Genomic DNA, 15,470 nt, shown 5'->3' on the forward strand with positions numbered 1-15,470 from the left:
TTAACAGATATATTTTAAACTTTTAGCTCAAAAGAATCTTAATGAAAGATACAATACATTATCCATGATGCAACAATTCATCAAGTCTCTAGCACCAGAGTCTTAGCTGAAAAATGACTTCTGTGTTTAAATAGTGAATAAAATTTGAAAAATATTTTGGGCTCTTTGCGTCAGTTCTGTTCTCTTTGCTTTGCGCTACTGAACAGGCACAAAGTGAACAGATTATGGCTGGAGCTGGTCAGCAGAGAATTCCCTTTGTGCAGGGGAAATCTCTGCAGGGATGTGGATGACAAAGGCAGATGCTGTGGCAGCCACCCCTAACCTTTGGTGAAGGGGAAGGAATGAGGCATGCTAAAATCAGGAAGCGGTTGTATCAGAGCAGAGCTCTACTACATCCATCTTCCACGGGCATAAGTTAGAGCAGGCCCTTAACTGCTCCAAATTCTGTAAGGGCTAACTCGCACATTATCAGGGAGCGGCAACTGGCTCAATATTGCCTCCACCCTGCATCCTAGCAGAGCTTGGACACAGTGGAGAATTAAGTCCTTTCATTTTTCTATTTGTTTTAGTGCTGTATTCTGTCAATTCTTTTCATTCTATGTTGAGTAATAGTTGACTCTTCAAATACTGCTACTGATTTCAGTGAGGCTACTTACAGAATAAGGTACTACTCAAACTGAGGAAAAGGTGTCAGAATATGGCCCTTAAGGTTTTAAAGAAACTTTGGTATATATAGCATACAATATTAACAGCTTAAAAACTAGATCACTTCTATTAGTCAAGTAAAAGCTTCTGTTATCTTTAAAAATAAAACAAAGAATGTTGGTCCAGAAATTCTATCAAGTCAGGCTGTATAATCATTCAATTTAGAAGAAAATTTAGAGCTTTCAAGATAGCAGCAATCTGTGATCAGTGTGATGATGTTTGTTACCGGATGTGCCCGAAAACTTCTGGCAAACTGTATCTTTAGCTCAGCTAAAAAGTGGAGTTCAGGAATATTCAAAGTTTAGTGCTCTATTGGCAGATGGCAAATAGTCCGACAACATTACAATGGTGCTTGGCACAGGGTCAGTCTCTACATATTTTGTGACCTGAGAACTTACCTTTGATTCTGGGATGCCTCAGTCTTGAGATCAGAGAAGCTGAAAACTATACCTTTTATGAAGAGAAGGAAGAAATGGAAAATGGTAGATTTAAAAAGCAGCAGCAGGTTCAGAAGACAAAGGCCTAAAAACAGTGAGATATTCTAGCTTGTGAGCTGTTTTAATTATACAAGAGAATATTGGGTGAACATCTTGAATTCCTTTCCTCTCTGTTCTGAATTTTGATCAGGTTAGTGCTGAGTGCCCATGCAAAAGAACAAGGAACGTCTGTACTCTTTAGTCCTGTGTAAGATAAGGTCAGGATTTGACCCCGTGTGAAGGACCCTATAGTTGTTTCAAATAGCTGTTGAAGTGAGTATTGGGCAGTCCTCACAGAGAAGAGGCCAACGTTTCTGTAAAAATAAAATAAAAGCCAGCTGTATTTGTCCAAAGATAATTATACACCCTGAGAGAATGTTATGTGCTTGGCCTGAACTGGTGATCACTATTCAGTTCCTATGCTAAAAAGATCCGACACCGACAAAACATTACCACATTAACACCCTTGTTCTGCCTCCACAGAGGCGCCAAGGACTGAATGTACAGAGAACATCCTCACTCTTAGAAGTGGTCGCGCTGGCTCCTGACTGAAGCACGTTTGTAGGGAGTGTGAGAAAACTTGTACAACAGCCTGTGTTTGCTGTATCTGCTTTGTGGTTTAGAGAGAAGACTCAATAACTTTCAACAAAACAAAAGCCACTGTGAGCTCTGAAACAACTAATAGCCACACCCTAACTTCTGGCTTTAGCAAAACAGAAGAAATTACTTCCATGTAATCACTAAGGTGTCCAACAATACAGAAGTCCAGAAAAATATTCCCACTGGTTCTAACACTGGTTCAGCTGAACAATACTACAACTAGAAGGAACAACACTGCGGCCTGGGGAGTGAGGCCCATTTTCACCACTTGTTTGGTTATACCTGTTTCCAAGCAGGTTTAGTAAATCAGTGGCAAAAACTGTTCTGGTCACCAGAGTACTGTCTATACTGGGAATCCCACCATTATTAACAGGGGTTGCTGGGAATTTTTTGGTAAGTCTCTCCCTCACATCAGTAGCCAAAGGGACTTATAAACCTCAGTTTGCAACTAGAACATCTTTATTTATAAGGCTGCCATAAGAACGGTGTCATCTTTCACAGAGGAAAATCTACCAGGTTTTTTTCCCCTCATGTTCCAGGGAAGTGGAGGATACCAGTGTCACAAAACCTGGAATTAGAAGAGAAGATTTAAAAAGGAAAGATATTGTTTCCTAGTGGGTAGATTTTGATGGCACTTAATGCGAGGCATGGAGTACTTTCTTACATTATCCAAAAAATCCAATTTGTCTGTGAAGAGTGGGGGTTGGGATTTTGCTTTCTGTTAGGCAAAATAAGCTATTAAAGCTAGGCAGACAACTGACAAAGGAGAGCATAAATGCCACTCTGTGCCAATAGCAGCAGAGAATCTGGGGCTAAAGTGGAATGGCCTCACTTGTTCCTTGAAACCTTGTGGATACAGCTGAACTGCCTCACTATTTCCAGGAAGGGAAGAACAGTTCAATTCCTCAGACTAGAAGAGAGGTCAGGATCTAGATTTAATAAAATTACATCTAAACTAAAAATAACTAATAAAATTCTAGACCCTAAAAGAAACAGGAAAAATACACAGACTTTCCTCCAAAATGTCAGTATTAATGGAATCTATTTTATTGGTTGGTAAAAGAACAGACTGATCTTGAATGTCTCTTAAAAATTCCCATGGTTTGCAGAGGTTCTTTATTCTGCATGGTATCACTGTAATGTACGTACGTCTTAGAAGAACTCACGTAAGAGGAGTATGAGCAGTATTAGATTTCTGATCTAGTATTTCTTTATCCTCATGATTGTTTCTGACTGGCTTCATAATAAGGAGGCAGACTAGGCATGGGATTATGAAGGAAATCCACATGTAATAAGCTGTAGACTCTTCCATGAGACAAAACTTTAGCTGTTGCCTATTCCTAAAACTGCTCCATCAGTACTGAGGGATAAAGGAGTCTTCCCTTTACAATGTAAAAAGGATACTTAAGAATTATGCTGAGCCTGAAACCATGAAAATGTGTTTCCTCTTCCTTTTAAATTATATAATGACATAGCTGATTAAATAAGAGAACGGAACTTGCTACCTTCTGTATGTCATCTGTCTTTATTCCTTTAGAATGTAAAGATTCTGCAGTCTTACAAATATGATTTTTGGAATAATTTTGTTGAAGAATTCCCATTGTCCCTTATAAATATTAATGGGATTTTTAAAACAGCCTATTGTCTAACTCTTTAATATACATAGATACTATGCAGAGAAGTTAATATACAATAGAAGTAGGATCTTTTCATGACGCAATGTTCAAGAACACTACATCTGCAGGTATGAGCCTCATTAAAAAACAGTGGGTCAGCTCTTCAGCTGGTGTATACAGGTGAGACTCCATTGAGGTTACTGGCTGAGCATACTCCATGTAGATACTGGGAATGGCGCAATCAATGAATAATCGTTACTATTGATTTTTCTGTTTTATAATCTAAATCAGGAAGGTGAGACAGCTGAAGTACCTGATACTGTGGTTGTTAAGAAGCTAGAATCCTCAAGTGAGAGTGAGGATATGTAACAGTTGCATTTTAAAACCCTGTACAGATTTTACAAATGCAGGGCTTGGTACAGCCCTGTGGGCGCCACGGGATTTAGTGTGCATCCTCTGAGTCCCCAGGGCCTTTATGGTGGAGGTTGCCCACGGAAACCACAGAATCAGTGCACCACTTGGATGCCATGGCCTATCCACTCCCTGTCTGACTCGGCCCATTGTGGGTTGTGCTTGCCATCTTCTGACCCACCAGAGTAGGAGTTGGAGTCAGCTTGTGTTGACGTATCCCCCATCGGAGCAGACTTGCTATTACTAGGCCACAGAGTTCCTCTGGTAGAGTTAAATTAGGCCAACACTGAAAACTGCACAGAATAATTTATCATCAAAGAAATCCAGAGCCTTTCGTTTTGCTCCTGAATCAGAGTATTCAAACTGTATCAATTAGTCTCTATTTACAGAGCCAAGTTCTGCCCTCACCTATGCACCTGCACAACCAACTGATGCCAACAAGGTTGCATAGCTGTGAGATCAAGTTTGGTCTTATAGTAGCTGTGTGTAGTAGATTCAAAGGGAATGTTTTCCTTGAGGGGAGTGGTTGGAATTTCTTTCTCAATGACATACTATAAGTGTGATGGGACAGACAGTGCTCCCTCCTCTTTGTTAGCAAAGTCCCCTACCCTATAGGAACAGGGATTTGGGGAACCAAAGCAAGAGCAGCTCTCCTTTGCAGAGAGGGAATACACTAGCCATTGAGTTTATTCCCTCTGGGCCACTATAGCGGCTTCAGAGCTGCTCCAGTGGAGGATTCCTTCCCCACCTGTCCCCTGTGAAGATCCCCAGCAAACAGTGAAGTCAAGGGTTACCTATGTAGATCCCTTTGCAGGATCAAGTCTTATAATGTAACTCAGAGTGGGGACTCTTGAGCAGCACCTCAATACTGTACATTATTTTATACAGCTAGTGGGTCTCCTAGCAATGATATACTTTAATGGCCTGCATCTTCTGTACAGTAAATACAACATAAAATATTTATTTACCTGATCAATAGAGAGTGGTAAGCAATGCCTATGTGAAAGCACAGTAATGCCATGAGTGAACATCATATTCCTTCAAATGAACAAAATTACTATTCCTGTATTATTTCTTGGCTTACGTCTCATCTGCCAATCTGAGACAACTGACTAGCTTTGATAACAAACGGCATCCTATCATGATTTTAGTAACAGTAAATTGTTCACTTTTTATTTGGAAATCTCACCAGCAAAAAGTCAAACCACCACTATAAAGTTCTATTTATTTCTTTTTCCTTATCTGATGTCATTTGCTAGATGAGTCAAAGTGATAATTACCAAGTCTTTTGTAAACAAAAAAAGAAAAGGTTGGTACTTCTGTAACGAGCAATAGAATGTAACAGCTATAAATAACCTTGTCTTTGTGCAGACGGTGTACGCATATATCTATTTTAGCAACATCTATTACTTTGAAAAATAACTGAGATTCCCATAACAGAAGGCTGTAGTGCTCTTCAAGGCTGCAGTTCTGTGTTGTTTACCAATAAGTTTTCATTGGCAATGTAAAACCCAGATAATATAAAATCTTTGCTTAACGTATTGTGTATACATTATTGTACATAAAAGTAGTGGGGCACTGTTCCCCCCACCATGTTTTGTTTGTATCTTAATACTTGCCACCTTTTGTGTGTGTGTGCTTAAGCAACTATTTCTTACTTAAACACAATGTATGCCTATTAAGGCTGCAGTAAGAGAAAAATGAAAGTGTAAACTATTTATATATATACTAAAACTAATCAAAGAAAACTTTGTAAAACAGTGTTTCAGTTACTATACTGCTAATATAAGTAAACTACACATTGAATGCTACTTGTGTGTGTGTAATTATACATATTCCCGTAACATTAGGAGTTGTGTATAAAGAAACAAAAATCTCTCCTTGACAGTTTACTTGTGCTATTCAGATGTTTATATTTTTATTTATTAAAATATCCTTAATAAACAGAGCAAGGGCATGTCTTTCAAACCTCCAATGCTATGCAGGAGCACCCACCATCAGAAATATTTCTCTTTTCTTGCTAACATGCATTATTCTCCCACTCCACGACTAGTTTTCTTGGAACAAAGTTTAATTTTCTAAAATTCAAGTTAACAAGGAACCGAGTACAAAAGAGAGAGCTGGCTGGCTCTTTATATGTTGTAATGAGGCCTTGTGGGAGGCAGTTCATCTGCAATTGCTGGTCCTCAGCTTGTTCAAACCCTGCAACAGCTAGGCAGTTCATTTTTCTTGAGAAATTGCACTTTCCTAGAGAATTTATCATCATGATACTTTGGAGCCTACACTACCAGGTGGAAAGAGTGTGTCATCTTGAATATATAAATTTTGATGATCTTTAGTAACATATTAATATGTCCAAAACACTTGCTACACAGTTGGTTAATTGTGCCATCAATAAACAGCACCATCAGTCAGTATGCCTGGGGCAGTACGAGTCACTGGCTAAAACAAAATCTGAAAAAGACGCCAGGTGATTTTGGTGGGAAAAGGGAAATACTTAGAAATGATGGCCCAAACTACATCATCACCCTCAGTTTGGGGACACACACTCTCTGATCTTCAAGGTGATGCAACAGGAACAAGAAATGCCTGTGATCATCCCCAGTGGCCAAGTGGGGACCTGGCCACATCAAAATAGAAGTTTCTCACCTCCAAGCCTGACTACCACAATTAGCTACTGCAAATGTGAGGACGGAAGAGAAAACCAGGAAGTTTGAGCATGCAACAGCAGCACAGCAAGACTTAAGCATATCACTTTGGAACTTGTTATGTTACATTGGCTCCTTGTTCATTACTGGATTCAGGTCAAGGTCCAGATGGTGATCTTTAATGATCTCACATGAGCTGCCCCTGGGATATCTCAGGAATGGCCTCTCTCTCTGAGACCTACTTGACAGCTGTATTATTTGGGGATGCTGGAGTTAGAAAACAGGGTGAAAACTATATAGCAGGAGGCAAGCCTTTCCAGGCAGCTGGTCCATAGCTGTACCCTTACACCAGTAAGTAGAACAACCTCAGGTTTTCTTGCTGCCTGAGGGAAATATGAGATCATCTCATTGCCACAGCTTTCCCACAATAATAATGCTAAAGAATGGCTTGCCTTACTTCCTAAAGATGGTAATTAATACAATAATAGTTTTAAAATTCCATGTATTTGGTATAATACAAGGAAAAATGAATTCAGTCTTTCTGATATGATTACTTTATAATTTTGTTGGTATTTGGGAAACCCTAGTGATGGGCACACCTGAGTACTTTCACAGTTAGATGCTGATCAGTGCATATACGAAGTATGAATTTAAACTCAATCAGTTCAGACTGAACAAGATAGATTAAAAAGAAATATTTCTAGGTTCATCTGCTTCAGTTCAGTTAAATAATACTACCTTGTATTTATATAGCGCCTGATCCTGAGAATCCTTACTCGCCCATGTTGTTCAGTAGTTCACAGCACTTTTTAGCACAAATATCCATGTGTTTTGCAAAAATGGATAGATTATTATTCCCATTTCACAGATGAAGTAACAGAAGTTCACTGACTTGTCAAGGTCACAGTGAGTCAGTGGCAGTTACTTTTAACATGATCCAAGAGTTGTAGTTTTCCTATGGGATTCTTGCTAACAATGATTAATAAGTACAGTATAATATCTATTTTTTGACTATCTTCAACAAAGCGATGAGAAGGGTAAGCCTCACAGAATGCCTGCTAAGCTCTTAAGCAGCACTCTGCAAAGTAGTCTTGTGAAGTAATACTGTACATACTGTAATCTCAAAGATTTTCCATGATGAAAAAATAAACTAGCTAACACTGAATTAGACTGATCAGGCTTGATTATATAATTCATTAACAGTTCCAAGCATGCTCAATGGAAAGATCAAGAGTTGTAAAATAATAGATGATGGTAGATAAACTGGCATGTGCATGAATTAATGTTTAGTTTCTAAGGTGCCACTAGTACTCCTTTTCTTTTTGTGAATACAGACTAACACGGCTGCTACTCTGAAATAATAGAATGTACACTATTTCTTGGAATAGTAACATTTTGATGTTTTAAATCCTCTGACACTGTTTTAATAAATTCAGTAATACAAACCATGTGCTGGGTGATGATTTTCTGAAAACTTCCCTGGTTTCATAGTGCATTTTTATTACAGGCCAAATGTGACATTAAATTTTATCCCCTGTGGCTTGGAGTTAAATACTTGCTCTGTTCAGAATAGCAACACTCAATTAAACAGCATTTTTCATGATCTACACTCTCTATTGTTACTGTGTTTAAGGGAAATAATAGGAGCACTGACCTATATTGCGCTTCTTATTATCGATGGAGATGAAGCGTATGCAGGGATTATTGGTGATGTACTGTGCAGCCCAGGGGACATCAATCCACGTGCCAGCTTCATAAAAGAGTCCCAGAGCATAGCGAGAGGAGTAGCTCACAGATTCCAGTTGCTGCTTTTGACTTTCCTTAATTACTGTGGAAAAACAAATTAGACAATCACTTTTCTCTCAAAGCATTAAACTTGTGAATACGATAGCTAAGCTGATTAATTTTTTCCTAAAACAGGACTAGGATACTCAGTCTGTTTATCACTTAATATTAAAAGCTAAAAGCTTCTTATTACTTTCTGCGTGATTTATCCAAACATTTTAGAGGTATGGTATTAAGTGCATCCTAGATAAACTCACTTTTTACTAGTGGTTTATATCCTATTTATCCAGTAGCAGACACTGACTTAAAGCGTTTATGAGAGGAGCCTGATTGTGGAGCCCTTAGTTCTGGTGTACTCAGTGGGACTGCTCATGTGAGAAAATTAAAGTAGCCTATACACTATTGGCTATGTGACTGCCTAAACAAAACGGTTGTACATAATTAACAAACTCTTTATCTAGGAACCCTTGAAACTTTGGAAAAAATAGTGATTTAGGTCCTGATTCTGCAGTCTATCCCATTTCAACAAAGCAATTAAGTTTAGGCTTAATTTTAGGGATTGGCTTACATTCTACTGATATCAGTGTTAATTATTACTGACTTCCATGGGATTTAAAGCAAACACTTAAAATTAAGCATGTGCTTAAGTGCTTTACTGGATTAGGCTTTGGGGCTCAGTCTTATAGGGGGGGAGATGAAAAGTGCACTGAACCACTGGTAGGGCTACTGAGAATGGTGCTTTATCATTTATGATCCATAAGGTGAAATCAACTGAGAAGAATGGCTACTGCCAGGTGATGGGCCAGCAAGAGCACAGGGTCCAGCACACAGCACTGATCTTCACTGGCTAAGGAAGGTTATGTTTCAGGGGAACGGTGGGAAGCATTTTTGTCAGTGCATGGTGCTCATGGCTGCCAATGCTTTATCTCTTCCAAGTGCAGCTCCAGAGCACACACAAGCACTGCAATTCATGGTGAGCAAGAGGAAGAACTGCAAACCCTAAAACAAAGGAATTGCTCTTAATCCATCTAGTTTAATGTCTTCTGTCCTCATCCTATTTTAACTCTTTATTCAAGCATACAAAATGATAAGCAACTTGATGAGCAACGGAGAATAAAGAGAAACAACTGAAATAGTTTTAACTATTCAGCAGTAAGTGTACTTTGTGCAAAAGTCAAGATTTAAGATACCACCCCCATAGAAAGGATAGAGAAAAATATCCAAAGGAATTTAAAATAAAATGTGATTCTTTTAGCTGTGTGTATTTTAAGCTTATTTAGAAGCTTTTAGTCCAATTCTAAATCAAAATTTTCTGTTACCAACTCTTCTCTTTTTCCATATTTATTAGTTTTGATTGATTTTCATAATTTTATAATCTTTATAAAATGGAGAAAATTTTTGTAGCAGCAGATGACAAACTTCAAAAATTATTGTTTCATCTGAGCAAACAGCAACAATTACACTATTTACTATGACAAAGGCAGGGTTCATATTTTTGTACCACTAAAGTACATATTCAACAAGGTCTTTGAGACCTGAAGTTAGTAGATAATAAAGATGAAGCACAATTACGGGATATCAGAGTTCTCCTGTCATATGTGAAGCTTCTCGTTTCATTATTATGTTTTACAGATTCAATAACAAGAAGCCAGTCTAGGAGAGACACAAGCCCAATTCTCAAAACACCTAGCTTTACACTGAATTACATCAAAAGCAAAATGATTAGCAATTTTTATTAAGGAATTATTAGGCATACTGAATACTTGTATCCAACTATAGTCCTTATAGTATAACAAATAGCTAAGCAGCATAGCAACTGGATAATTAGTGACATTTCAGCAAGAGGGAATAGATTGATTTTATTCTGTTCTTGTTAGTGACATACTCCTAGCAAAGCAATCTTCCTCCCATAGTAATTAACATACAGCAAATGGAAAAACGATGATGTGGCTGGCCTTGCCACTTGTGAGTAATGCTGCTGTCCCAAACTCCTAGTAATAAAATATTTAGAACACACTAGACCATCACATATTCTCTCTCTACACTTTATTGGGCTGAGGCAATAACTGTAGGATCCAGGATTATAAATCAGGACTTTTGAATCTGGTGATTTCATTCAAGAACTCCTGAATCAGGCAATGTCTGTCAGGAGCTGGAATACAATAATGTCAGGACAGAATTTTAGAAGCTGATGCACATTCTAAACTTGCTCGGCTTGGTTGATCACTTCTCCCCTCTATGTGCAACAATTCCCAGTGTGTACAATTCTTACTAAATAAACCCCATAAACCTGCAAATTATGCACACTACCAGTCCATGTTACTGTGTGTTTCCATTACTGTTACTCTCATCTTCTCCCTCTCTCCTGTCTACTCTGTCCACTCTTATGTCCACTCTGTAATTAGGTTATAACTCTTCGGGGCAAGAGCTATCTTTTAGAACTGTATATGTTTGTATAGCACCCACCCACTGGGACCCTGGATACTGACTGGAGCCTTGTGGTGCTACCATTATACAAATAATAATAATAATAATAATAATAATTAATAATTTGTTATTTATAATTAATAATATAATAGTAGTAGTAAGTCTGGGAATTTTTAAGATAGTTTTGTCAAGTACCTTTTCTTTCTAGGCTCAAAAGATGAAGGTAGTCAAAGCAGACATCAAAATAAAATGTCTTCTTTTCTCTAAAGAGACAGCTGGGAGTTATCCCAACAAATCACTCTGCTTAAAACCATTGCAATTTGTGTGGTCTCTGTAGGGTAAGCAGCTTGTACAAACTTGCTTGCAATAAGTGTCAGTGTTTTCAGGAATCATTGTTACCAGAACCATTTCTAGTAGCTGTTCATGCAGCACCTGGTTGCAACAAAGACAGAGCAGCCTCTGCTAAATGCTCACTCCAGAGCAAAAAGAGATTACACTTGCCCAGCATTACCATTGTTGTTAGTTTTCACAATGAACGAAATACCCCTACTCAAGCACCCTCAGGACCCAGAGCTGTTCAGGGGCGACCTCCCCTCTGGAGACACTAGGACCCAGGGCGTCTCCCCTCCCAATACCACCATGTGGCCTTGGGAAAAGAAAAACCGAGGAGGAGCCAGTCAGAGACCAAAGCTGGCAGGAGCAGCTGCAGAAGCAGCTTGAACAGGAACCAACAGATGCTGATGATGTCCTCAGAGTATTTTCTACATTTTTTTACTGGACATTTTCTGACCTGTGTAGATTCGCTGTTAGCTCCAACCCTCTTCCTCCCCCTCCCTTCCAATCTGTTCACCTCAGACACATTTCACAGCTTCCCTTCTTATTCCTCCTTCCTCTTCTCACCAGCTTTGGCCCCCTCATCTCTCTGCCTTCCTTTGTCTTTCCATTTAGCTAATCCTCTCCTTACGAAAACAAACTAATGGAACTCATGTCACATTTGCTGCCATCACACTGTTCGCTCTGCTTGTGTATCCTATCACTCCTCAGGGCAGGGATTGTCTACCACTCTGGAAGTAGTCTACACTTGCAACCAGGAGTGTTATTCCCAGCTTGCATTGACATACTTATGATAGCTCTCACCGAATTAGTGTATGAAAAATTGTAGTGGAGCCAGGCAACGGCAAGCAGCGGCATGGGCTAGCTGTACTGAGTACATACCCACGGGCTTCGCCTCAGCATAGCTAACTTATGCCACCGTTGCCTGTGCTACCCTGGCTACGCTACTATTTTGAGTGTGTTAGCTCAATGAAGCTAGTGCGAGTATGTCAACAAGAGCTGGGAATCTCACCCCTCCCCAGCTGCACGTGAAGCCATTCTCTCTGTTTCTACTGAGCTTAACACAACAGGGCCCCATTCTTGGCTGGTCCCTAGGCAGTAATATAAAAAAACCCCTATGAATAATAATGTTATAAGCCCCGAAGCCCTAGACCAGTGATTCTCAAATGTTTGTACTGGTGACCCCTTTCACACAGCAAGCCTCTGGTGCGACCTCCCCCCCCTTAAATTAAAAACACTTTTTAATATATTAAACACCATTATAAATGCTGGATGCAAAGCGGGGTCTGGGGTGGCGGCTGACAGCTCGTGACCCCCCATGTAATAACCTCATGACCCCCTAAGGGGTCCTGACCCCCAGTTTGAGAACCCCTGCCTAAGACTGTACAGTGCTTACTACTGATGCCTGGTAGTGAAATAGGCCTTCGGCTCACAGCTGCTTGTGAACGCCAGATGTGAGCTCTGTGCTGGCATCTGCTGGTGAACAGGGGGAAATGACTGAATGGGCTGGGCCTCATTTGCATTTTGGTTAAGCAACAGTTTGGGGTATTCTGGTTAAAATGCTGCTAACTTTTGAGTCTGGGGCAATAAAATGCTATTGACTCTGTTGGGAAATGAAAAAAACCGCTGACTGACACTAACTGTGCCTGTGGCCACCATGACCGACACTACAGTCAAGCACAGTTGGGTATGGAACCCTGAACCCCTATGAACAGTGACTACAAGGGGACAGTGACTCTGATTTTCTGCTGGGAGTTTTTTTTCTGATAAGGATTTTGTGAAGGGTTCTAGGTACCACTGAGCATTCTCTAAAGAGCTGAGTTGGAACAGCTACAAAACAATGAAGGGCACAAAGCTAAGCTGGCTTTAAGATGATACATGAGCTGAAAGTGCCGAGATATCAGTAGCCTATCCAATAGACTCTGGTGTGGGCCTCCCTAGCTAGCAACTGAAGCTGAAGTGAGTTGATAGAGACTCCAGAGCAGTCCAGGTAGCAGTGACCTGCCAGAATCCTGGGATATCTCTGGCCCAGGACAATAAACTGTGAGTGGGGGAACTGGGGAGGAGGAAAGTGGCTAGAATGCATTAGTTACTCAGAAATGCAGGTGGAAGTCTGAGGTTGGAACTACTGTGACACCTTAGGCTGGGAGTCTTAACTCACAGAATTTGTTAATTTATTAATTGCTGGTTTTCCCATGTCTATTTTTTGTGTCCTCTCCACACCCAGGTGCCCCACCTGCATAAAGCTCTCTTTGTTTTAAACCTTTGGGTTCTATTCTTGCTAGGGGAGAAGAATTGTGCGTGGGGAAGTATCGCTCCTCAAGGGCACATAGGGTGATATACATCATTTCCTGGGTTTCCAGATGGGGAGCTCAAGCTGGTGTTATTTCAGTCTTTAGAGGGAAAACCTGCAACACTGAACCTGTCTGTTTTTGCTGCTGACAACCCCTGGCAGAAGGGTTACATTTATTCTAGTTGTGATCTGAAAAATATATAAAACTGCAAAATAAACATTTAAGTAAATAAATATGAGACCTGAATTTTTTTATCTAAAATATCACCGGAATATTGAGGCTAGTTTGACAGATGTCCTTGGCTCATTTTCTCTTTGGAAAAGCTGTGTCTTCTGAACTTCCTGGTAAAACACTGCTGTGTGAGGGGCAACTGCCCTAGCACAAATAGAAAAAAATCTGCAAAGTACTGCAGGTAGAACAGCAAACCTCAATCTTAGGAACAAAGGAATTGCTACACTGGAACAAACCAGGGGACCTCTGAATATCTTGTCAGCTGTTTCAGAGGAAGTTGTAGAAACTCTCTAGGGACAATTATGGGATAATCTGCCCAAGGTGGACGTGGAGCTGCTATCTAAGAATGTGGCTATGGAATAATTTAATGACTGGTGTATGTGACCTGGTCAGCGAAGTAAAGGTCCTGTATGAATGCATTGGTTTAGCTTAATAGGGGTCTGTTGGAAAACAAGCAGGGAAGCAACACAATAAATCTAGATAAGCAACCTCCCAACAAACACTTGGGGTATATAGTAGGACAATGGCCTATTTCCAGGCTCTAGTCCAAAGTTGCACAGCTGTTTTGCCAGTGCTGGGAGGTAAAAGGGCTATAAACAGTTAAAAAAGTGATTTCTTCCCCAAAGCAGGGGAGGAGAAATAGTTTGTGAGTTAAGGTAACAGACTACACCACCTAGACCCTACAAGTATCAGGAGGTTTATAGGAAGCTTAGACCTGCCAGGATTCCTGGGTGGAAAATGGATAGACACCTGATAAGCAAGATGGGTGTACAGACTGTTTCATTGTTTTAAGATTTGTTTTCTCTGAAATGCTTTTGTGCTAAACAAAGAAGACTTCACTTTTAAGAAGGCTGCTTGGTCACTGTATTAGCCAGCTCCTGGTGGGACCAGAACAGCAGATACTGAACATAAGTCATGTCTGCTGAGTTAATCCTGCTTTGCACCTGGGGACTGCAGCTCAAGGCCCAGTCTGAGAGTGGGAAAATCATGTGATTCTATTCCAAGAGAGAGGTGATGGCTGAGACCAGGAGGGATCAGTGGTGTAGTTAGCCTGATAACTGTGATACTTCCATAAGGGAAATTTCTTCCTTAGCCCTAGATGTGAGAAGTTGGCAAATGTTCTGAAGTGTAATGGTGTAGGTCCCTCCCAATTGTTTTAATCCTATCTAACATAACAGTGGATGTCCTCAATATCCATATAAATGTTCAATCCTATTTTGAATCCTACTGATGTAGTGGCAATGTGTTCCAAAGGTTAACTGTGCATTGTTGAAAAATATTTCCTTTTATCGTTTTTAAATTTGTTGTCTTTCAATTTAATTGAGTGTCTTCTTTTTCTTGTATTACGATAAAGGGTAAATGAGTCCAATTCACCTTCTTTGTGCCATTCATTATTTGTATCTCTGTTATCCTCATTTGAATTTTTAAATCTAAATTCTTAAATTGCCATCAGAGTTGCTAAACTATAAACCTTCCATATAAGGGCTTGTGGCAAGCAAAGAAAAAAATTCACAGATTAGATACCTTTCTTGTAAAACAAACTTTGTATAGCAGGCAGGAATCTATATTGCAGCAAAGTTATTTTACAAAGTTTTTCATAGCTTACAATAAAGTACACAAGTGCAGTCATGTTAAGTGATACATTCTTGTCTTGAAACACCCAACGACAAACCCACGTACCATATGTGAAGATAATGGTATGGCGTGAAATACACAGGAAAAAGTACATTTAGAGTTAAGGCTTTTACTCTGTATTTAACTTGTCCAATTTAACATAGCTATTGCAAGGATCTCATAAGAGTGTCTGATTTTATGTCTCATAGACTCTGTTTTTATACTGAGGACACCAGGTTGAAATAAGGACAGGGTAAGTGCCTTAGCTTTGAATTTCCTTACTTATATTGGTTTAAATCCGAACTGGATTGTTGTTTTAATGTTTCTGAA

The 15,470-nt window shown here is 39.7% G+C and overlaps 2 protein-coding genes across 5 annotated transcripts in view; one reads left to right on the forward strand and one right to left on the reverse strand.

Moving 5' to 3' along the window:
• RNLS (renalase, FAD dependent amine oxidase) overlaps nucleotides 1-15,470 on the reverse strand; it is a 155,722-nt gene that overhangs the window by 33,929 nt on the left and 106,323 nt on the right. For 3 of the 4 annotated variants that reach the window (XM_084633618.1, XM_084633619.1, XM_084633621.1), the window contains exon 5: nucleotides 8,111-8,284. The exons of the other annotated variant lie outside the window; for it this stretch is intronic. In XM_084633618.1, the coding sequence (XP_084489744.1) occupies nucleotides 8,111-8,284 (174 nt within the window). The remainder of the gene's footprint in view (nucleotides 1-8,110; nucleotides 8,285-15,470) is intronic. 4 annotated transcript variants of the gene reach the window in all.
• The window catches only part of LOC311523530 (lysosomal acid lipase/cholesteryl ester hydrolase-like), a 136,898-nt gene continuing 136,801 nt past the window's right edge, over nucleotides 15,374-15,470 (forward strand). The window contains exon 1 of the mRNA XM_084633608.1: nucleotides 15,374-15,393. The gene's annotated coding sequence lies outside the window, so the exon portion shown is untranslated. The remainder of the gene's footprint in view (nucleotides 15,394-15,470) is intronic.

Source organism: Lepidochelys olivacea (genome assembly GCF_965140295.1).
Source record: "Lepidochelys olivacea isolate rLepOli2 genome assembly, chromosome: 7".
NCBI lineage: Eukaryota > Metazoa > Chordata > Testudines > Cheloniidae > Lepidochelys > Lepidochelys olivacea.